Here is a 23,061-nt window from a genome sequence, read left to right as displayed (position 1 = left end):
CTAAAACTTATTTTAAAAAAATATTTAGCTCTGCTCTTCTGGGGTCTTTTTGTGTATACTATCTAGTTGGCTATTTAAATCGAAGGGGGTAGTATTGGGCTGTGATTTCTCTACCTTTTACTGGTTCTGTCAGTGTCTGTCTGAGAACTACAGCAGTGTTATTAAGTGGAAGAGCTTACTATGACATGAATCAGCCATGTTTTTTTAAGGAGCTTGGTTTGGGCAAGAAGCTATAAAGTTTACCTTGAAACTGATGTGAAAGATCATCTGCTGGAAACTTTGTAGCTTTGTAGCAGTAACACAACTAAGACATAATGAAGATACATCCAGGAAAGGCAAAACCTAGTCATTTGTGAAAATATATATAGAATTTAAGTGTAAGAAGATTTTCTCATTTTATGTTTTATAAATTTTAAAATTATGAACTTTCACCCCTAGCTTTTTATTTCATATAGAACAAAGCTGTTTATTATCATTAATTGCAGTAAACTGTATTTTAATTTTCATTAATGCAGTAAACTTATGCTTAACCTTTTCAGCATACTGCTGTCCTTCACAGCACTTGCAAAATACATACTGAACACATAAAAGTCTCTAATTAAATCACTCTCCATGTCCACTTATACCTCTGAATTTATAGGTTTGCTTAAAATACTGTGCTAGGTAGGGGAGAGTTTTGTTGATAAGTTACACGAACTGAGGCAGTGAGGTTGACAGGTAGTTTTTGTTTCAACTCTTAGAAATTCAAAGTTGAGGTTTGATTTGAGGGTTAATGACTCAATCTTGCTACTGAAAAAGGAAGCAGCTGTACTGGAAACCCAGAATACCTTTTAAGAAATCTTTTGCAATGGATTTGTTCTTTTGATTGATACCTAACTAGGTTTGATTGTCATTAGAATAGAATAATATCATACTAAAATCAAGAGTGGTTTTGTTGGGTTTTTTTTTCATAAGGAGGAAGAGGAAAATTCTAATTCACATGTAAGCCTAAAAAGCTTATTTAAAGTCATTAGAGAACAATAGTTCTTTAGTTTGCTCTTGTGGAGGCCTCCCCCTATTATGCATTTCTCTTCCTTGACACAGTTAAGAGAAAAAGTACTTAAAAGCTATTTTGGAAGCTTGGTTCCCTATTCTTTTCCTGTCTTTCATAATCTGCTTATTTCTTATGCTTGAAAACCAATCAATTAAATGATTTGGAGACAAGAATTCACCTAGTGATTTACTGCTTTATTTCCCTCTTGCTCTAAGGCCCAAGCTGCAGTCTGTAAGAATTTTTGCTTTGACTCTAGAGGCCAGGATTAAATTCCTTTTTTAAAGTCAAGCCAGAGTAAGCATCTCACTTATAGGTTTTCCATAAAATTTTGATTATTATGATTTTTCTAATGAAACTGTATATGCTTTCTAATTTTTCTCAGAACTTTTCTCTCATCTCTTCACTTTTGTGAGGTCTCTTCTGTGTATTATTCATTCAACCCCTTTTCTGTGCAATTCTACCGTTTTCCCCCCATGGATTTCTTTTCATGTCACTGCCCCTGTTCTGTTTTCATTTCCTCCAAAGCAAAACACGAATCCCTCTTATCTGAGTTCTTTCAAATCTGATGAAACAAACTCACCTGGTTTTGCTTAGAAGTCTTATATTGTGTGTTCCCATTCCTAGCTTATCTTTCACAGATTTTATTAGTGTGGCCTTGTGTGTACAGACAAGGGTTGAGCATGCAGAAATTGGTAAAGAATTTAATTGCTTTTAATGAACTAATTTTAGCAGCCTTTCAAACTGCTGTTGGATTTGTAAATTTGCAAAATGTTCAAGGGATGGCATTAACTATTGCAAGTCCATGACAAAAACTTCAGTTGACCTATTTAATGCAGATTTTTTCCTCTGGCTTTTGAATATGAGGAAGACTAGGGGGTTGCTTCTTCTTCATGAATGTCAGCCATATGTCAGTAAAAGTCAGGTTTAATAGTGAAAGAACCTTTAGATGCTGTTTTATTTATTGGGCAGAAAGGCAGGCTTTTGCAGCACTGGTTGTGTCATCTGTAAATATTGCATAATCATGACTTGTGAGTGTATTTTTTCAGGTTAAAAGTTTTAAGAGTTTAGGTTTTCTTAACCTGTACAGTAGTAACTGTGCTTCTAAAATAAATAGCTTTGGCAAATTGTTTTTCTTGGAAGTGGTAGGAAATAAAATCAGAAGACAAAGGAAAACATACACATAGCTCACTCTGGATTAATGATTTTGGATAGGAACCAAACTTATCTAACGCTTGAAAATGCTAAGAAATCTATTAAGAAGGCATACATCAGACTTTGCAATGGGAACTGCATTTTACTCCAGCTAATCATGGGGTAAGAGATGAGTACATATATTAACACACTGACTGAGTGATTGTAGGACTCAGCTTACAGCTGAAGCATAGTTCTGCTTTTTGACATTTATTTATAAATCACAATTTTTGCAGTCAAAATGAAGTGTCTATCTGTATTTGGTATAAACATAAGGTGCAGGGTGAGCAAAGTGGGAAATGGCATACTCTGAATCATTTCATCTGTGTTTTACAGCCAGGTTTTGGCTACTTCAACGTTTTTCAAATTCATTCTAGTCCCCTGTCACCATTTTGGGAAGCTGAATTTTTCTCCTTGTACAAAGTCTTTCAGCTGGACTTCTCCAGTTTTGTTTCATGTTTTGTTTTCTTTCAATGGAAACCTCAATTCTGTGATTAACGAGTTAGTCTTCTATTTGTTAACTGCAAGCACATTTCTCCACTGATTTCCATGAGTTAGCAGCAAAGAAGATTGTATGAAGCTAACAATAATTGCATAACTTTCTCACTTCAGACTCTAAATAAGAATGAAAGATGATTTAATTTATGAAGATGAAAACAGATCTGCTCTGATCAGGGAAAAAACATTACTTAAGTGAAGCCTGTGGTCTTGGTGATCCCCCTATCACAGACTATTTGTCTAGGAGACTGCTATACTCCAGTGGGGGAAAAAAACCCCAAGCCCACAGTCATGCAAAACATCTGAACCCCACTGTGGAGAAGCCAGGCCAGGAGCACACCACTGAAGGCTGCATTATTATATTTAGAATCTCTGGATAATACAAGCTGAGTGTCATTTTTTTGTCTCAGGTGAGCAAGCTTTTCTCATTTCTCACAGTGTGATACCAACTTTTCCCAGTTTGATATCCAGTTAAATTGTTGGAAATAAGTCAATGACATTTTACCAGTGGAGGATTTTGTTAGGTTTTACAGACCTCGGATCCTAAAAAGAGAATATAAATAAATGTCTATTAGTATCCCTGCTAACTACTGTGTGGGTTAGGCTGGGGTGGAAGGAGATGGCATTTGTGTAATACAACGGCAGGATTGGAAGTACACTATTGCTTCTCTTTCTTCCTGTGTGCATAGCTGCCATCCTGGGTTTTATACCCTCTGTTTTATTTCATGTTCTTGTAAAGCAAAATACTAAGTATGTTACCCCAGCAGGTTAAATTTCAATTTACTTTAGCAGTGTTTCTGTATTTTTTTCTTCTTTCATCTTTCTTCTTAAATCCCTCTGGGGATAAATAGGCCACTATTAGGAAGATTGTTTCCTGAACTAGTTTCTCTAGTGCTTTTTCACTGAAGCTGAAATATATATCTCAGGTTCAACTTTCATAAGGTGATTAAGCTTCCACAGTTCAGTTGAAAACCAGCAAAGTCCAGTTTACTTTGTTACTTTAAATGACTGCCTTAAGCATGGAAACATCAGTGGTTTTCCCTGATCCAGGTGCTATTTGTTCTCCAAATCTGAGCTCTTTCACCCCACATGCTTTTGTTAGTTACTTTTTGTTAGCTGAGCCCTTATATAGGTACCAGATAAGAAGACATTATCTTTTTATGGTAGTTAAATTAAACAGATTTTGCCTGCCATAATATTGACTGTGTGATACATATGTATTGAAGGGGTTAATGGAGTGGTTGCAGGCTGGAGGTGTTTATGTTGGAATGCTTTGAGAATCGATTCCAGCTAATGGAAAAAAATGCTTTAAAAGTGAGCTGGTTCCGTTCCCACAGTGAACAACAGAAGAGTGGAAACAACATTTAATAAACCTTTCAGAAGTAAATCCTGCCATTTTTCCTTCCACCACCACCTGTGGAAGAAATGCCCACTTTCTTTTCAATGGGCAGGATTTCTTCCTGCAGTGTATTTGCCTTACTTTGTTAGGTAACAAGAGAAAAGTCTTTGGACAAAAACATACTAGAAAAATACATTTTGCTCATGTGTCATCTAAGGCCTAAGTTTTATTGACTTTGCAAATTTTTTCTTAAATGGCAGGTTGACAATAGCCAGCCTTAATATTCCTTCTCAGCTGCCCATAACTATCTGGTTTCCAGTAAATTGAAGAAATTTGACTATATGCATCTTGTTCTACAAATATGGATGCTGCAAATAAGGATCCTTGTTGTACTTGGATTACAGGGGAATGTTGCGTCTGCAGTTCTACCTGTGTGCCATCTTTATTTTAAATTTATTTCAGGGCATTTAGAAGATTTGGCAAACATAACCCTTTACTTATGAAACTAAAACATTAGTACATTTTTTGTTGTTCAGAGGTGTTTTTTACTCTAGAGTTCTCATGCAAAGTGGAGGGGCTTACAGTAGTGTTTTTGCTTTGCTAATTAAGGTGATTATATACAGATTTTAATTAAGTAAGAGTTTTGTTCTGTTGATAAACCCTGCTGAAAAATCCAAGGTTTATTTTCCATTGAGAATTGGCATGATTTTAAATGCAAGGCATATTTGTTGTGAACCATGAACAGTCTTTATGAGACCTGAAGAAGGTTTGTGAAAACAGCCTGTAATAAAAATCACACATGCTTCATAAAACATTACTTGATAGATATCACTTGCACCATTAAGAACTAAATGACAAAGGATGTAATTTCAGTTCTGGCATACAATATTAATCGAAAGGCTTTAAAGCATCTTGCTGATGCGAACTATGACAACATGACATTGAAGAATAACAAACTGGAGACATCTATCTTAATCAGATTTTCAAAGTAAATGTCATAAAATAGAAAGTTATGTTATCTATCTTCATAGGGTCACATATCATATAGGGTACAGCTTTTCAGCTTGTTTATTCTAAAAATACCAGGGTCAAAAAAATGTGCCTTTCAAGTAAGTTTAAAGCTCAGTTAATATTCTTTACAAAGTTTTTGGGAATAGATTAGTAACTGGCGCTTTCTGTTTCTAGAGCAAGGTTATAAAACATTAGGAAGAGCTGAATTATAAAACAGCTGAGAATGCACAAGTATTATCCATATGAAGATGTTGAGGGAAAATATTATGCCCAGTGGATATGAAATAGACAAAGTTACAAGTGTACCTTTAACTGGAAGAATTATGCTCCTGTAGATAACACAGCTGAAAGACATTGGTAAAAGTATTTTTTCTTCAGTTCCTAAAGCTTGCAGATATTTTGCATGACTTGTTTCTTTGCCTTCCTGTGTGTATTTAAGTGGTAAAGAACAGTATCCTTATAGCATGTGGGAAGTGATCAACATGTACTTTGTGGTTTAAACACCACTGTTGCATGTTGGGGACTCCTACTGCCCTCCAGGGAGTTCCAGCTACTTCTTTCCACTCGTACCACATGAGAGCCATGGGATCATTTTGAGTTTCTCCACAGTCAAGTAAGTCTTTCTTCCCTTTCAGGACAGATGTCGCAGACATTTTTTCAGAGAAATCCTTTCTTTCAGATTTGTCCATCTTCTGGGAAGCTGAGGGCCCCAGAAGAAGAATGTAAACAATTGTTATCAGCTGCTGTGGAATGCAATAGGATGCACCTGTGATTGGTTCATGTTCCATGTTTATAATTGAGGGCCAATCACAGGAGCAAGCTGGGGACAGAGTCCCTGGACACAGAACTTTGTTAGGGATTCTTTTCTATTCTTTTCTTAGCTTAGCAGCCTCTGCAACTTCTCTCTTTATTCCTATTAGTATAGTAATAATGTATTATATAGCATATATCAATAAATCCAGCCTTCTGATCATCAAACAAGATTCTCATCCTTCTCTCACCCCAGTGGCCTCCTCAGGTCTCTGTAATAGGCAGAAGTATTTATTTCTCTTTAAAAAGTAAAGTCATGTTGCAGTCTAAAGGAAAATAGTAAAATTAAGGTTTTCTTTATTATTTCTCCCAAATTTAGAATCATGGGCAAGGCAATGCAATCTTTCAGAGCTTATCCTGCATTAAATTCACTGATAGTTTCTCAGTCCCAGATAGCTTGACAGGTTTTCAGACCCTACAGGCATTGTACTGATGAGGAGACAAACACTGGCCCACTTTGATCAAGCTACTTGTTTGACTTTTGCCCCTTTTATATTGTAATAGTATACACACACACACGGTGCATATCTAGATCAAAGTGTCCTTGTCACTTCTCCTTATGCTTGTCACCATGCATTGAGCACAGAGGAAGTCAGCAGCAGCGGCTGGGGGTTAATTCTGTTTCCATCTCTATGTCCATTAGGTGTAAACCAAGCAGAAAAGGATGGGCAAGCTGACAGCAAATCAGAGTGAAAGGGCTCTCCTCTGGTGGTCGGCAGTCTGTCACCACAGTCCTTGGGTTGAGTGTGTGGCTTGGATCCTTAAAGCATTTGGCAGAGCAGAGCAAATTTGGATGTGAATGAGACTAAGCAAATACTTGGGATTAACCACAGAATAAGCACATAGAGCAACTTATTTTAAATTACCCCAATAGCTTGTAGTAAATGATCAGAAAGGAAGCTTTGAGCCTTGCACACCCTGGCAGGAAAAACTGAACTGAAACAGTGGTTCATTCAAAAGACAGATCTGCCTAATTGCAAATGAGCACTTAAATACTCTTTTTTTTTTTTTTCTCAACGCATAACCTTCTTTATGGTTTCATTATTTATATATGGCTTCTCATGGAAGGTGCTCCCAGACCAGAGACTTGTGGAGTGATTGGTTTTAGTTGCCCACAGGATCCCTGAAGCCGTGGCCGTAGCGGTGCAGGTAGCCTGTCTTGCCCCTCCATAAGCAGGAACCTAAAAAAGAGCTCCTTTGGGAGCTTTAGGAATAATTAAGCCATAATATCTGCTCTTTTCAATTTGCAAGGACTTCTGAGGTAAATCCCACTACTGCTTACAGTGCTTTTGGAGATGTGACCATATGTCAGTTAGGTAAAATTTCAAGTCCATTGAAGGGTTTTATTGAGGAAATCAAACCAGGTCTTATAGAAATTATTTTTACTGCTAGCAATCAAGGGCTAGTAGATCAGGGACCAGTGGCTACAAACAAAAGGTTGTATTCTTTTTAAGTTTTCTGAACATTTCATGCATTTTCCAAAACATTGTCTGCTCCAGATTCTTACATCCAGTATGTGTTCAGGATATTTCCTTTACTGTGGCAGAGACTTTTGTAAAGAGAGAATAGAAGAGGAGCAGCCTGACCAGAAAGAGTTGACTCTCATAGACATAGATATTGAATAACATTTTGTTCATATTTGAAATGTTTATATCATAATGGAAGACTTTGCTTTTGTGTTTGTCATGGGAATGTAAGTTCACATTAGTTATACTCTGTTTAAAAGCCTAATCCTTATCAAATGGAAATCACCTCTCTTTTTCTTAGATGACAGGTCTCAATGATCTATCTGTTATAGAAAGACACAAAATATGAAACTAATTACTTTTTGTCATGGATGCTTGGTCTGCTTTTCTGCCTCTGAATTAGCCCCTTTCCCCCACATGGCTTTAGGTATCATAAAAGTCTCTCCTTCTTCTGCTGTTAAAATTTTGTAACAATTAAATGATAAAATTAATTAAATGTATTTAATTTTTGAAAAATAAAAGACGAAAAGGTTTTGTGAAAGGCTACAGAACTGCATATAATTTACCTCTGCAATTGAAATGGCTGCTTTGCTTCACTGTGATTCCCCAGGGAAAATAATAATTTAAATATGTTTTGAAAAAAATCATGTAACTGTAGTAAGACAGCTTTCTACCCAATTTCTTGTGACTTTTTGGAGTTCTGTGCATATGTGCACACACATAATTATCTGATCTTGACTTACTCAACAAATGCCTTAAAAGTGTGGGGTTTGTTTGTTGCACCTGAAGAACTTTGACAGACTGCTTGCTGGGCCAGTTTACGTTTGCTTCTTGCTGCAGAAATCCTCTCTTTAAGATGAATGGAATTTCTCTACAGTCATTAAGGTCTAAACCAAACAGGAATGTTATAATTAAAACTTTACATCTTTAGACCTAAACCTGCCTGTACCTACCCATATCTGCTTAATTTTAGAGTAAATTAGACATTCCCATATAGATTAAATCAATTAAGATAGCTTTTAAAATCCAATTTAAAGCAAAGCAACTGTTCCTCTCTGGAATAGTTTTTAAGCATTTCAACCCAATTGTACTTTATCAAATTTGAATGCTTTTTCTTCTAATAAGTGGGTTGTTGTAAGGGAGCTGGCCAAGTCCCAGGGCTGTCTTTTCAATAAGCAAGGGAAGATATATTTCCCTCTAGGATTCCAGTGGTTGATAGGAAGAAAGAGAAGTTACAGGGTCTTGACACTTGATATTGCAGCACACGGAGGGCTGTTATTACAGCGAGTAGTGTCCAGTGCTGCAGATTTTATGAAGTACATATCGTGTCATCCCACTCTACTTATAAACTTGTTAAGTAGGAAAAGCAAGAAAACTGGAACTATTCTGACAGTAATGCTGATTTCTCAGGACAGCAGTGTGAATCACTTAACATATGTGCCTCAGTTTCCCTGCATTTGCTGTGGGAATATTTTCAGTGTCACAGGGATGTTGAGAGGTTCTTACTCCATAAGACTGATAGCTTTGTGTGAAAGCCTCGGGAATACTGAAAGCTGTTCTTTTAACTCTTAACTCCTTAGAGGAGTAAAGGAAATCTGGCTCCAGCTTAAGACTGGCATTCAAAACATGACTATTGTGCTGATTCTTCTTCACAAATCAGTGGTGCAATATTAGGTTTTTGTTAGAAATTGTGCAGCAATCAAAGGACTGTGTATTGGGGAAATCTGGCAGGTTGGAGAAAAGATCCAAAAAGCAGTCCTCAGTGATCTCTCACTCAGAATGACAGCGTAGGACAGAGTAAATTTAGAGGAGTATAGATTTTAACTCTGTTGATTTATGGAAAATCTAACCTTGTTAAGTGCAGCTCTACCTGTAGCTTTTGCACAATTAGAAAAGAAATAAATCATTCCAGATTTTTCAGGCATTTTTGATTTTGAGGAAGCTGTACGTTCCTTTGCAACTGAAGCCACCCTCAGACACGAGAAAATGTCACTTGTCAACGTTCTGTGGAGAGAAAATGGGATTGGAAGACAAGTGATCTTTGCAAAATCACACTTGGATGGCCTTCTAGCTCCTTCCTAGCCTCTCTTAACTTCTGTGTTCCTCTGTATCTTCAGTTAGTAAAGTTTGTATGTTATTTAGCAGAAGAGTCTTTTGGTTCACAGTAAATTTATAGGGAAATAATCTAAATCCCAAATAGTGGCCTGTGTAGCTGGCCTGTGGTCTGAGTAATCCAATTTCATTCTTCCAGCGTTTTTTGAGAGTAATTATTAAATCTGTGCATTTATTTGTGGAGTATATAAATTCTCTTTACAGAACCTTCACTCTCCATCTTCCTCATGGGGTAGAGTGTGTGGGAAGGTGTGACATCTACCTGAGACAAAGCCTGGCGCTCACACCCTCCTTTGTGCAAGAGAACAATGATGATCAATCCTCTACTTTGTCTTTAGCAGAGAATGCTGCAAGACCTTTAGTACTTAAAATGATAGACTGAAAGATTGATTTGCAGCAGAGACTGTAAATGAGAAGAGAAATTAATGAACAAGAGGGATGTCAGGATAATATTTCAGCTGATAGGAGCTGCAGTGTAAGAGAGTTTTGCACTGATCATGGCAAAACTGTCCAATAAGGCTAGGCTGGTAGGAGAGTCAAAAAGGGGAATAAAAAAGAAAAGTCTGATCCTAAGAACTATTTAAATTAATTTATCTATCCAATTAAAATAAACTCATGTGAATTACTTCATTCCACCTGCCATTTTTCTGTAATTTTTGTAATTAATTATTGTAATTAATAATTTATTTGTATGTATTTGCATATACATGTGTGTAAATACTTAGACACGTGCACATATATAATTTTTTATACACACATGCGCCTATGTATTACAAAATATAAAGCCACAGTTAATTTTGCACCAGCTGATAAATAGCACCAGCTTGTTATCTAAATCAGATAAAATTTTAAGAGATATGGGGAAAATTCTTTGCTCTAGTGTTGGTCTGTTAAGTTTCTTCAGTTGGCTTGTTGAAAGGTGGCTTAAAGCCCTTGACAGTGATTGTAATCACATGGAGTGACAGCCTTTGTGTCAGTGTTGGTGAAGATAAAGTTTATCGGCTGTATCCTACCTGGACTGGAATTTTGCATTAATGCATTAGGGATTTGGTGTTGAAAACCTCACTAGGAGTATAAATGTTGTTGTTCTTTTAATGAGAGATTCAGCGTTGCTGTTGTTTGTGACAAAAGTCGTGTTGACCACACAAAATCCCTGGAAAGAAGAATGTGGTTCTCAGAAAGGAAATTATTCCAAAGACTTGGTTTTTCTGTTTAAGTCTATTTCTTAACGTTTTCATGTTGTCTTGTGTTCACAACCTCAGAAATTGCTCACAGTTAAGTTAATTTTGTAGCAATCACCTGTAAGTTGTTGGAAACATCTGTTTCAACAGAAATACTTTTCCTGTGTTCTCTGTACCAGGGTTTTATTATTGAGTTTGTAACAATTTGCAATTATAACCGGTTTCAAAAGGGAATTGCTTATGGAAATCAAACAACTAATTAAAAAACTACCTGAAAGCTTTTGCACTGTGAGAGAAGTGCATGTCCTGTGTCTTCTGCTCTGCTTAACACTTGCATTTATATTATGAAGTATGTTCTGCTACATTAGTGTTAAGAAATAGATTGCAATTTTAATTACATAAATGTTATGTGTTAGTTGGTTTTTTGTGCATTGTGTTGTAAAGTGTTTGTCCTGTATTTATGACTTATTTGCCAGTGATTTTATGGAACAGATTGCTAAAACCTAACATTGATAGAAATATTTAATTGCAGGTTTTGCTGTTTTGAGATTTTGAGTTTAAGCTTTATGGGTGTTGTGTGCTTTGGTTAAGTCAGAAAATATTTCTTTTTGTTTCAATGGCCTGACTCTCTTATCACCTGTGATTTCCTCCAAGCTGTATTTATATTGCATGGTGTGAAATTGGAAAATCTGTTCTGTGTGTGTTCTAATGGATGTGACGGTCATTAAGTATATGAGTCTTCTGACGTTGTAATCAGATGTGAATCAGTCTGTTAAATATCCATGAAGCAACATCTGCTTCACAGAGTGACCTTCTGCTAAAGAATACTTAGCATCTATTAGCAGATCATAGTGCAGATCTGCCTTATTTGAAATGCACTAAACTAGAGTAGTCTACTGCTGTTTAGCAACTAGCTTGTAATAATTTATTGCAGTTAAATAAAGCTTAAAATCTCCATTAAATAATTATAGGGATTATATGCATTTTGAAAACCTTTGTGTTCTACTGAAATTACCCATTTAATTTCAGGGTTGGTTTGTTAAAAAAAGCTGAAGTCTAAAGGCGCATTAGGGGATCTGTCAGATGCTATTTTCTGTAGGTGTTAATAAAACCAGATTAAAAAAAAAAACTGAAACAAATTAAAACCAAAAGCAATTTTACCATCTGTTGTGTATTAATTAGAACTTGGTGTATCAAGGGTAAACTTGCTATTACAGAATGTCACTGAATGTCTGCTAATAGAATAATATGCAAATATATTAGATTATAGGATTATATTGAATTTCTCATTCTGCTTTGGTTGTGCAAATGCCAAGATGTATAACGAACTTTAATTTTCTTTCTTCTTAGAGCAACCTCCAAATAACCAAGGCCAGTCGACCCTGCAGCCTTTGCCACCTTCTCACAAGCAGCATTCAGCACAGCATCACCCATCCATCACCTCACTTAACAGAAACTCACTGACAAATAGGAGGAATCAGAGTCCGGCCCCGCCGGCTGCTTTGCCCGCCGAGCTGCAAACCACACCTGAGTCAGTCCAGCTGCAGGACAGCTGGGTGCTTGGCAGTAATGCACCTCTGGAAAGCAGGTAATTACTTAGGTACTACTACAGTCTGTGGCACTGCTAGAGAAAACATTTACCTTAATGGAAGTTGACCTGCAGATACTTCCCCTCATTCAGCGAGCAAAGCTGGAAAATTTTCAGTCCTGAAAAATATGTCCTCTCTCTCAAATCCTCAGTGACACTCTTCTCCCTTACAATCCTATTCCAGAGTAATTAGAGTATATTAATTTTTCCAGACAGGCGTTTCCCTTCCTGTTCATAGCCTGTGACTTTTGCCTGTTTGAAGAAATTTCTTGCCTTGCTTGCCAGAAATGTGTCAAATATGTACTGTCATACAGATCAAATGTCAAATAACATTTTGTAATAGTTTTTAGCTCTTGTACTTGGTACCTTGAAAGAAATACTTATGCGAAGCTAAGTGTTTTAAAAGATACTAAGATTTGGTGAGACGAAAGAACTGAGTTTCAGTGTAATGATAAATTTGTCATTGATAACTGCCTCTAGGAAAGAAGCAGCTAATATGAAGAGTGACACTAGCTTTTTTAGATGCAGAAGAATCTATAAAAATTTTGATAGGACTTACTGGCACAGAGCTGAATTTACCTACAGTGATTAATTAGTATTCATGTAACACTCAATCAGCACTGATTTTTTTATTAAGGAAAGCCATAATATTTCAACTTAGTTATTAAACAGAGCGTTTATTACTATATTAAAGTTGACAGTAGTTCTTGAAAGTGTTTGTGAAAATCCCTTCAGATTATGCTTTGAATCCCTTTATATTATGTTTCATAGCAAAGTAAAGATAATTTTGACCAATTTAAAGCATACCTGATCTTAAGATTCTCTTTTAAGTAGTTTTGGTTGCCATAGATGTTTCAGGCAATGGCTATTCCTTCTCTTAGTTTTCTTGGACTCTCCTGTGCCGTTTGAGACATAAGCACTGTGGAACAGCATTCCACTGAAGAGATTTCATCATCATATTCAAACAGTTTAGTGCTTTAAGAAAAAATTTTCTTATAGAACAAATAAGTTTATAGTGGGGAAGGAGATGTTTGATGTTTTCCTCATAGTAGTTAATCTTAAGTAGAATGGGTAAGGTCTTTGATGTTTGCTTCCATTGTCATATGTGTTTTTATTGTCTTTATAAAGGTGTAGGACTACTTGAATGAGAATGCCACCTCCATTAAACCATAAGCATTTTTTTGCATAGTAAAGTCTTTTCATCTTTTAAACATTTCTGATTAAAAGCTAAGGGTATTTTGAGTGTTCAAATTTTGAACACTTGTGAATGAGGTAAAATGTAAAAATTTCATGTAAGAACTGGCAGAGCCCTACTACTTTGGTTTTTTCTAGTAGTCTTACTTGGTTGGAACTCTGGTGTAGAGGTGTAGAACCCATCTTATTTGTCATTGATTTTTCCCCTTTTGGTTAAGGTTCCCTCCTGAGTGTGATTTTCAGGCTCAGTATCCACTGTATTAACAACTTTGTGATAGCTCTCCTCCTTCACCCTTTTCTTGGACTAAAAAAAGTTTATCCCCTCTTTGGCAATATTTTAGTTTATGTTTATTGTTGGGGCTTTTTTTTTTTTTTTTTTTTTTTTTTTTTTGTATTTTTACTTAGATGACAGCCATTTAGAGGTAGAGAATGTGAATGTCAGCCTGTATACACAACTGTCTTTCTAGCTCTATAGGCTCCTACTGATGATGGGTGACATAAAAATGACATGCAGTTTGCTGCCATGTAAAGCTGGGCAGTGAATTGTGGCTGGCTTTGTGTATGTGCATGTAGGAGAGAGGGATGTATTTGTAAAGCTTGGGGGAGGTTTTAGTCCCTATTGCTCTGCAGTAGTAGTGAAAGTGATTTCAAAAGGTATATATTCCATAATATTGGATTCTGTTGTGTTTTTAATAGGATATATGGCAATTTGGCTCTGTGCAAAGTACATCAACAAGAGCTAATGGATGTGTGTGAAACGTTGGTGTTACTGGCTAAAAAGATGTGAGGTTACAGACTGTGAGGCTAAAAACTGTGAGGTTACAGATCAGTGATGTCCAACAGAAACTCCAATTCACATTTTTTTAAATATAAAAAGACTCTTTCCTTAAATGTTTATGAGGACCTAAAACTGCAACTTAAATGAATTATGTGAATGTTTCTTTGATCCTGTCTTTAAATAACAATGAGATTACCGAGCAGAGGCAGAAATTGTCTTCCCTCTATTTGTGCTCAGTAGAATCTACATTAACAAAAAGACCCAAGACAATAGAAGAATATTTCCTGTAGGTTTCCTGCAGACTGTAAGACCTTTCATTGAACATTTAATAATCTTTACTATTTGACTGTTCCCTAGCCATATGTAAGTTAGGTTCATTTGTAGAGCAAACAGATCTGCTGGAGGAGCCAGCAATAGAGAATAATATGAACTTCTGAAGAAATCAAAATCTTTCCATTTTCTTCTTTGAATTACTGATTGGACAGCCAGAGTCATGTAAATATATGACTGCATGTCAGATGTCTGACTATGATAAAAGATCATTTAGTAATTAAATATTAGTGGGGTTTTATTATCACTGAGCTTTAAGTTTTCATTCAGCTACTAGTTTTAGTAATGATTTCTTGATTACCAGTATCAGTAGTAACCTTCTCATGACTTTAAGTTCTAGTAGGATCTAAATTACTGACATTTAAAAATACATAGTAAATCACTTCTTTAAGTGCTCTCTCTGTTAAATATTTGAATGTGCAGAATTTTTCTAATGCACGGTCAATTATGAATGTTAGAGATGCACAGAGGAAAACTATGTTAGAACTCATACATTTGTAAATAAAAATAAGCTGGTAGCATCTCTTGGTGCATTTCCTAGGAAGTATTTCATTAATTTCAATCATTGAATGTAAAAGATCAATTTATTGGTAAGAGGTAATTTACATATTCCAATCAAGGAATAAATCTCTGAGAACATTATATAACTTTATTCAGAATCTGTGCTAACACGCCAGTGAATCAAAGACCTTTGCTTTTTCTTGCTGTATTTTCTGTAAAAAGTACCTCATTTGAAAGATGGTTGCATTTTGTATGATGGACTGTGAATTTTTTATAGAAACTAGCCAAGAAACTAACATGTTTTTCATAGTTTACAGATACTGCTGAGTCTTCTCTTACAACTGAGTATTAACAGTAGAGTCTTAGGAACATTACTGTATTCAACTACTTAGATACTTATTTTACCAAGAAAAAAAGAAGGAATTGGTTGAAGAAATACTTGATGATGAGAAAATATTTTAGTATTTTGAGGAACCTAATTAAAGTACTGGAATACCTCTGAAATCATATAGACAAAATATTTTCTGGAATGTGTTACTTCAAAACTGTTCTGTAAACTTGATTCAAAGTTCATTTTAGAATGTAAAGACTTTAGAAACTCTAAAAGTGTGATGAACATGCACATGTGTCATTATTGAGGTGGACTGCCAGTGGCCCAATTGCCTTCAATATTGATTAAGGTATGGAACAGGTGTTGATAGTTTTCAGGGAAGTTTTAAATCAATTTGTGTAGAGGCTGATTGATTGTCCACAAAAGCACAGTGTTGCTGGAGGTTAAAGTCTGCTCAAACCACCTATTTTACACACTCCATGCATTAAAACAGTGCCTGGTTTAATCAAATTCAAATTGTTCTGATCTGTACGTCTGCCAGGTTTTCACACATGGACTTGATTAGAGATGTTACTTCTATTGAGAAGGTGCATGGTACAAAATAAAGGCAGAAACTGGGGATGGAGTTCAAGTCCTGCTCTTCTGAAGACCCTGTTAAGCACTGTGCTCACATTGCTGATCTGCAAGTTGAAGAAACAGGACTCTGCTTAGATTGCTGACAGCATGAGTGCATTTGAAAAATTGACATGCCATAATATGGGTTCATTATATACAGACATTAGAAATTAAATATTGTTTTCAAATACTAAAGTCAAAAAAGTTCTGTTTTCTTCTGACATTCTCTTACTGTCAGGTTCTCACTGAGCATCTGTTTGAGTCCTAAAACACCAAGCCCATATGCTTATAAGCTTTCTTTGATGTCAGTAGTGTCTTACTTTAGATTTTTGCTTGATCCCTCTGGCATCTTTCCTGCTCAAATATCCCTTGCTGTCACTATAAGTATTTGGAATTTGATCATGCTGTGTATTTTGTCCCCTGGCTCTTAGGCAAGCACCAGTAGTCCAGAATTTTGTATCATTTGCAGTGTCCCTTGAGTTTATCATCCCTGTTTTAAAAGGTACACAGTTATTGAAGTAAGAATGGACCCAAGTATTTTTTCCCCATATAAATCATTCCCCATTTTAGATAGGACAAAAGAAATAGGCAGTTCTAAAAAAAATCATAGTGACTTACTTAATTTCTCCTCTTTATTTCCTTACTATTCCCTGAGAGAACCAGAGACTCTGATGCTTCTTTTGCCTCTCCTGCTGCTGTGCATTGTCATTTGCAAAACATGAGATCCCCATTCACTCTGGTAGCCAGCTCTCTGCATATTTTTCTTGCTGGCTGGCTGTGCCAGATAGCCAGCAAGAGACTGTCTTTTAATAGTCTCAGTTCAGTTTTATTACTTCATCTCTGGTCCAGTGTCATCAAGTAAACAACATCCCCCACTATGCACTGCTCAGTCCTTAAGCCTGCCTTGCCACAGGCAGCAGTCGGGAATTTTATTCAAGGACTTGCACATAAATAAGGGATCACCAAAGGGTAATGACCACCTAAAGCTAGCCTTATAACACTGTGTCTTCAGGTTACAATCCAGTATGTAGTTCAGAGGACAGCATGGAAGGCAGATAAATCCCACAGTCAGTTTTGCACAAAGTTATGTGGCAGAATTAGTATATTCTTTTTTGTGGGATCATCCCTTTCTTTAATTTGAAATTGCACCTCTAATTTCATTTTTTTGTATCTTTATGTATAGAGAATTAGAAAGTCAAGCAGTCCTTGCAAATGGTCATGACAACCTTATAGAGATGGATGTGTTTTCTCCAACATATCACGATAGCAGTTATGGGTATGTGACTCTTCAGTGTTTGCATGATGCTAACGGTTGACACAGAAGACAAAGTGTGATTTTTTTAAAAAGTTATTGCAACAGGAAAACATCTGGAACAAACATACTCATCCTTATGTCTGATTTTTAAAAAATTAGTCTGAATAATTTGTCATACTGACTCATAGCAGATACAAAACCTTAAGCTTTGACTGTCAAATCTTGCTTGCTTTGACTTAAGACATTAAGAATGCAATTGACATTGTATTAATTCTCGATGGCACAATTCTGCAGGCTGTTGCAAACTCTTTGCATGATTACACATTTACCAGGTCCGATCCTTCCTTTGTAATGTATTTACTACTTGGCAAATATGTCTTTTAGAAATATTATAACATATATTATAGGATAAAGAATAACCAATCAAAGAAGTTAGCAGGAGTTACATACCTAATCTCTAATATTTTTGCCAGCTAGTTTGAGATTGAAACTGCTGATAAAGATGTAACTTTAAGTAGAGAATTCCACATAAATTAATATTTCAATTTGTTTAAGTAAAATTTCTATTTTATAATTGTTCCATATCTACTTAACTTTGTCGATAATCTGTGTCTAATTTTTGAACTATTTCTTGGCATTCTCATGCCAAATCAGTATAATTCATTTCTGTTCCACACACACAGAGAAAAAAAACCCTGACAAAGCAGTACCACTTTTGAATTGTTAATCATAAATTTACCTTTCTCTGTTAATTTGTTCATACTCCACTAAAAATCAAATTTTTATGTCCAAATTCTGTTTTGTTAATGGTAACTCCTAACTTCATAAAAGGGACAATGTGCTATTTGATTAAATGAGGAGATCTGCAGTTGCCTACTAATTAATCTGTAATATATATTGACACAGTACATCGATCTGCTTCTCCCAAAAACTCTTAAGCTTTCACCTAGCCACGAATTAAAATCAACAGCAGGAAGAGAATTGTATGTTAAATTCAATTAGTCAATCATTATCAGCAAACTCAAAGATATTGCAGATATTTACCAGAAGATCCCAATATATTGTCTTCAAAGTAAAATTTGTAAGCATAGTGTATTAAAACAGAACAAAGCCAAATATTATTGTTCCCTGTAGAACAATTACCATACAATACTGGTTCAGATGCATAAATGCTGTAGTAGAGTTAATAGAACTGTGCCTGGTTTATGCTTTATATGTTTGTAATAGGATCAACAAATTAAGTATTTTAGCAAATGGTGTATGTTATATGAAATTTCTGTTAGTTGAGACTAATTCAGGTAACAATACAATGAAATTTATCTTGTTTGTAATCCCTTCATTTTTAAAATTATGCTAGCAGGGATCATCTCCTGGTGTGAAAGTTGTCCAGAGATAATAATACATCAGTTCCAAAGCATAATAGATTTGAGACTACAACATGCTATCAGCATGAAGATTCAGTTTATCAATGTCACTAACATACTGTGTCACAGCTAGAATCATTATATATTTGTTTCTTTGTTTTCATGTCATGCATTCTGATATACTATTTCTTAATTTGTATGGCTTATGGAGAGAATATTTATGTAATCAATTTGACACCTTTGGTGTTAAGAATTACTATAGAAATATACATTTTACATAGAAATTCTAATGTTTCATAGGCCTAGACCTAAAGAATAGTTGTTTATTGCTTCAGGAGATGTATTCAGTGTGCATTAATTGTCATAGGACAGCTGGAAATCTCAGTGTATTTTAGTGGTATGTATTGTTGGCTTTATTATTTTCTCAGATGTACAAATATATGTTAGTGTACCTGTTGACAAATCAGCTTAGTTTGAAGTAAGAAGTCTGTTTTCCTTTTACCTAACTTGGTAGTCCTCTTCCCTAAGTTACCTGGGTGTCAAAATCTGAAATATATAAGATTCACTATTAGCAAATGACTGTATTTAAATTACTTATAGATAAAGCATGCTGGTGTTTTCTATTTCTGTATTTTTTCTATATTCTGTATTCTCTGTTTTCTATTGTCCCCAGATTTTCTGAAAATTTCATACTTTTGTAATGTTAGAAAACTTCTGTTGTATTTAAGTAGGAATTCTTTGTGAGGAGATTGATTCAGGGTTTTTGTCGTTCGTTTGGGAGAAAGTTCAGGAGAGCTGAGTTTAGGGCATGCTCTATTAAACTTAATATGGTAGAGGAGAAAATTGAAAGAGGCTGAGTACAGAAGGGGTAGGAATGGGCGTCCAAATGGGTAGATGGAGTAGTCCATAAGAAGGAACTTAGACTGGTTGGTTAGGCAAGGTGGGAGACAGATGAAATGCTAGAGGACTAGAGGCTGAGTGTCTACGATGAAAATGGAGATAATTTCTTGTATTTTACTGCTTGTGATTATTTGTGAAATGAATTGTATGCACCTCATCACCTATGGGACTGACTCAGCATGGGGAGAAACCTTGGCTGCTGGCATATGCTCTACTAGTGACAGAGGCCAGAAATAGTCAAACCATATATTTTCTATCTGTGATGGCCTATGCAGATGAGAAAGCTTTCAATATGATTTCCAAAGTTTCTTCAAACTTTCTTAAATAAAATCACAAGTTAACACTTCAGTAAAAAAAGAAAAAATCATAAAGCTAGCACAAAAACCTTGCGAAGTTAAAAGCTAACTTCTTTCTGCAGTTTCTTGGCTGTAGCTGAGCTTGCCATCCCAGTAAGTGCAGGTCAAGTTGAACCAGAAGGGGATTTTAACAGATTCTGGAGATTCTTTCTGTCACATTCAAACAGGTGAGGAAACCATACCAAATGTCACAGCAAAACAAAGACCTGGATGACTGTATAGTGCCTGCATTCAATATCTCTGATAATGCTGATTGCATGAAGAGAAGACCATCTGCAAAAAGTTGTATGTGAAAATGAGTACCATAAAATATAAAGCATCACCCTCCTCTGGGCAAAAGGTGTAATCCTCTGCCTTTGTGAATCTGTGAATGGTGGTCTCTCAGTTCTGTGAAAGGTGGCATGTTGCATATGAGAGACTATGCTCAGTCAGTCCAGACAAAATTTCAACCTTTGTTCCAACTTCTGAATTAATCCTTGGGTAAATAATGCCTTCTTAAACTATATTTCTTTTTTAAATACTCTCTGTGTGCCTTTTGAGACATTTAGAGCAATTGTTCTCTTCCAACTTTATGAAGACAGCAAGAGTAGTAAAAAGATTGGAGGAGTAGCTTTGCTCTACATTCCTTTGATTTTCTGCTTGGAAAGTGTAATTTATTCATTATTTAAGATAGGAATTGGCTAAGGTTAGAGTGCCTCATCTCAGAGACAACTTTTCCTGACTGTCTTGTTAGCGATATGATTCCAGAAGAGCGGAGAAGATAAGGAAGTGTAATACAAATCCTTACTGCTCACATAAACATTTCAGGTCCTCACTGCAAAATTCAGATGCTTTCCTCTGCTCTCCCTTCCTTTGGAGAGAGGAGAACTGTAATAGCAGGAATATTGCATCAGAAATACTGAATTCAGTATAAGTGCAGTAAAGGGCTGCCAAGTTCACTCCCAAGTGCTGCCTTCTTCAGAATTGAACATCAACAATATCGAGAGCCGAGTCACTCACTGTACCATAGGTCTGTGTGAGTACTAGTCCTGAGAGACCCAGAGGAAGCCTGTAAGGCAACAGAACTACTTGATATTTTTCCAGCAATACACAGATCGCGTTTTACTCTTATCTGGAAAGTAAGTAGTGGGACAGTCCTGCAGTGAGCAGTATGAGTAGCTACAACTGAGCCAGGTTTCTTTCCTTGTTCACCCAGCACAAGACTTTCTTTGTGTTGGACTCTCTTGCTCATTTCTGCAAAGTGTGGCTTGGCTTTGTTTGTTGCCCTTGTTCATCTTCACAGAGTGCAGCATAGCAGAGGAGCACAAAGGAGCAGGCTTGGCAGAGCCATCTAATTATTCTGATTATTTTGATCCTAAATGTGCAGAAATTAACTACTCCTTCTCTGGGGTCCAGAATTAGCAGCCCAAATCTGAATTTGGAGAAACAAATAAGAGGAAAACAGGTGCCCTTTCCATCCTGTAGCACTGCATTCTTTCTTGTACCACCAAGAACGTAGGGGTGATGGAAAGGAAGATGGACTCTAATGCACTGAAGGAGAGGAAGTTTGGGGTTTTTGTCAGTATTCAGTCCTTCAAATCATGTCCTGGTGATTTTCCCAGCAGATTAGAATTGTTCTTTGAAGCTTCGGCTGCAAGTTGCTATGCCTGACTTCTCCATTCTCTCGCCAGCAGCCAGCAGTGGAGCTGTGGCCTGCAGGAGGCAGATGTGAAAGAGCACACAAGCAGTAAGGAAGACACTTTAACCCTAGTAGGACTTTTGTTCTTTCTCAGATGTCAGTGCTCAGTTTGCAGAGAAGGCAGGTTCTTGGTGTAAACCAAGCCAAATTCAAGCAAGTGTTGCCATATGTAAAGTGCTTTTCTGAAACATTTGAATAATTTGGTAGAAGGGGCTTATCTCCACTTCGCACAGATGTTTCCTCTGTTTTTACATATGGGTAATAGCTGGGATAATAGCAATCTACTCTTCCTTTCTTTCCCCCAAACTTTGATCATCATTTCATCTGCTGTGATCTTGAAGCTTTTTCCAGGATTGTGATAGCATTAATAATGACTCCAAGGAAGCGGAAATTCGCTTCTATTTCTTCCTAAGAAATTTCTTCTATTGCAGTTCTGCCCAGAAAATAAACTAAGACAAATTCACAGCATAACACAGTTTCTGTGCTGGCTTGGAGTTATGTTAAATGCAGCCATATGGTTCTGTGGAAGTCAGTCATAAGCCTGTGCTAAGGGCAAACACCACCAGCTACAAGGTTTCATCTCAGAAGAATGTTCAAAGAAGATGAAGACAGGCATTAAGTGTTCACAGAGAAACAAAAATCCAATTCCTGCTAGAGCCTGCTGGGAAAGCTTTTCTCATGCATCAATGAACCAGAGTTCACATGAAACCTAGCCAGGAATTTCTGTTATCTTTTACATCTTTCCTATAATGTTAGTCAGCAGAGATTAATCTTTTCTTTCTATCTGTTTCCTCAACTCAGTGCAAGGAATTGTATTTATTGATGTGATCTATCCATTAGAAAATCAGACAGAGGTCTCTAATGTCAGGTGGCAGGTGAGGGTCATGGTCTCTCTCAGGGAACCCAGTTGAATCCAGCATGAATAGGGTCTGTCAGCAGAGAGAGGGCACACCAGTCAGTAGGTGCAGTACTGTGATAGATCGTTGTCTTGGACCACTGTCTTTTGCACATTTAATGGCTTTCTCCTCATTTTGATGGGCAATGTATGTCATAAGGTTTTTTTGAACAAACAGAAAAGCATGATAACCCACTCCCAGGAGGGAAAAATTCAGCTGGTTTGCATTCAAGAAAGTCAGGGAGAGAAAAAAAATCCTTAATGAGAGAAGTAGGAGCAAACTATAATAGCTGCAGCTGGATTTATCCCTCCTTTCTTTAACTCGAAGATTAATTGATCTCTTTGTATGGAAATGACAAATAAACTTCTAGGGTCTTTGCACAGAGATAGATGTGCACTATCTCTGCATGTGTCAGTGATGATCTGTTTGAGGCAGAGCTCCCAAACCTTAGAAGTGTGTTCTGTCTGAAAATCTATTCTTCCCATTTGAAACATCAGAAAAATAAAATTTTGGCTACCCTTATGTCTTATTTGCTTACATTGGCCTCATGGTGCTGCCAACCTTTTGTAGAAAGTTCTACTATGTTATTGAAAAGCAGAATTATTGTTTACTTCTAACTCCAGATAGGTGCATT

The 23,061-nt window shown here is 36.3% G+C and overlaps 1 protein-coding gene across 1 annotated transcript in view; it reads left to right on the top strand.

Moving 5' to 3' along the window:
- The window catches only part of TENM3 (teneurin transmembrane protein 3), a 312,368-nt gene that overhangs the window by 166,399 nt on the left and 122,908 nt on the right, over positions 1-23,061 (top strand). Inside the window, exon 4 of the mRNA XM_059469963.1 lies at positions 11,992-12,229. Within this exon, the coding sequence (XP_059325946.1) occupies positions 11,992-12,229 (238 nt within the window). The remainder of the gene's footprint in view (positions 1-11,991; positions 12,230-23,061) is intronic.

The sequence above is a fragment of the Ammospiza nelsoni genome, chromosome 4, assembly GCF_027579445.1.
Source record: "Ammospiza nelsoni isolate bAmmNel1 chromosome 4, bAmmNel1.pri, whole genome shotgun sequence".
Taxonomy (NCBI): domain Eukaryota; kingdom Metazoa; phylum Chordata; class Aves; order Passeriformes; family Passerellidae; genus Ammospiza; species Ammospiza nelsoni.
This window is presented reverse-complemented; position numbering and strand designations above follow the sequence as displayed.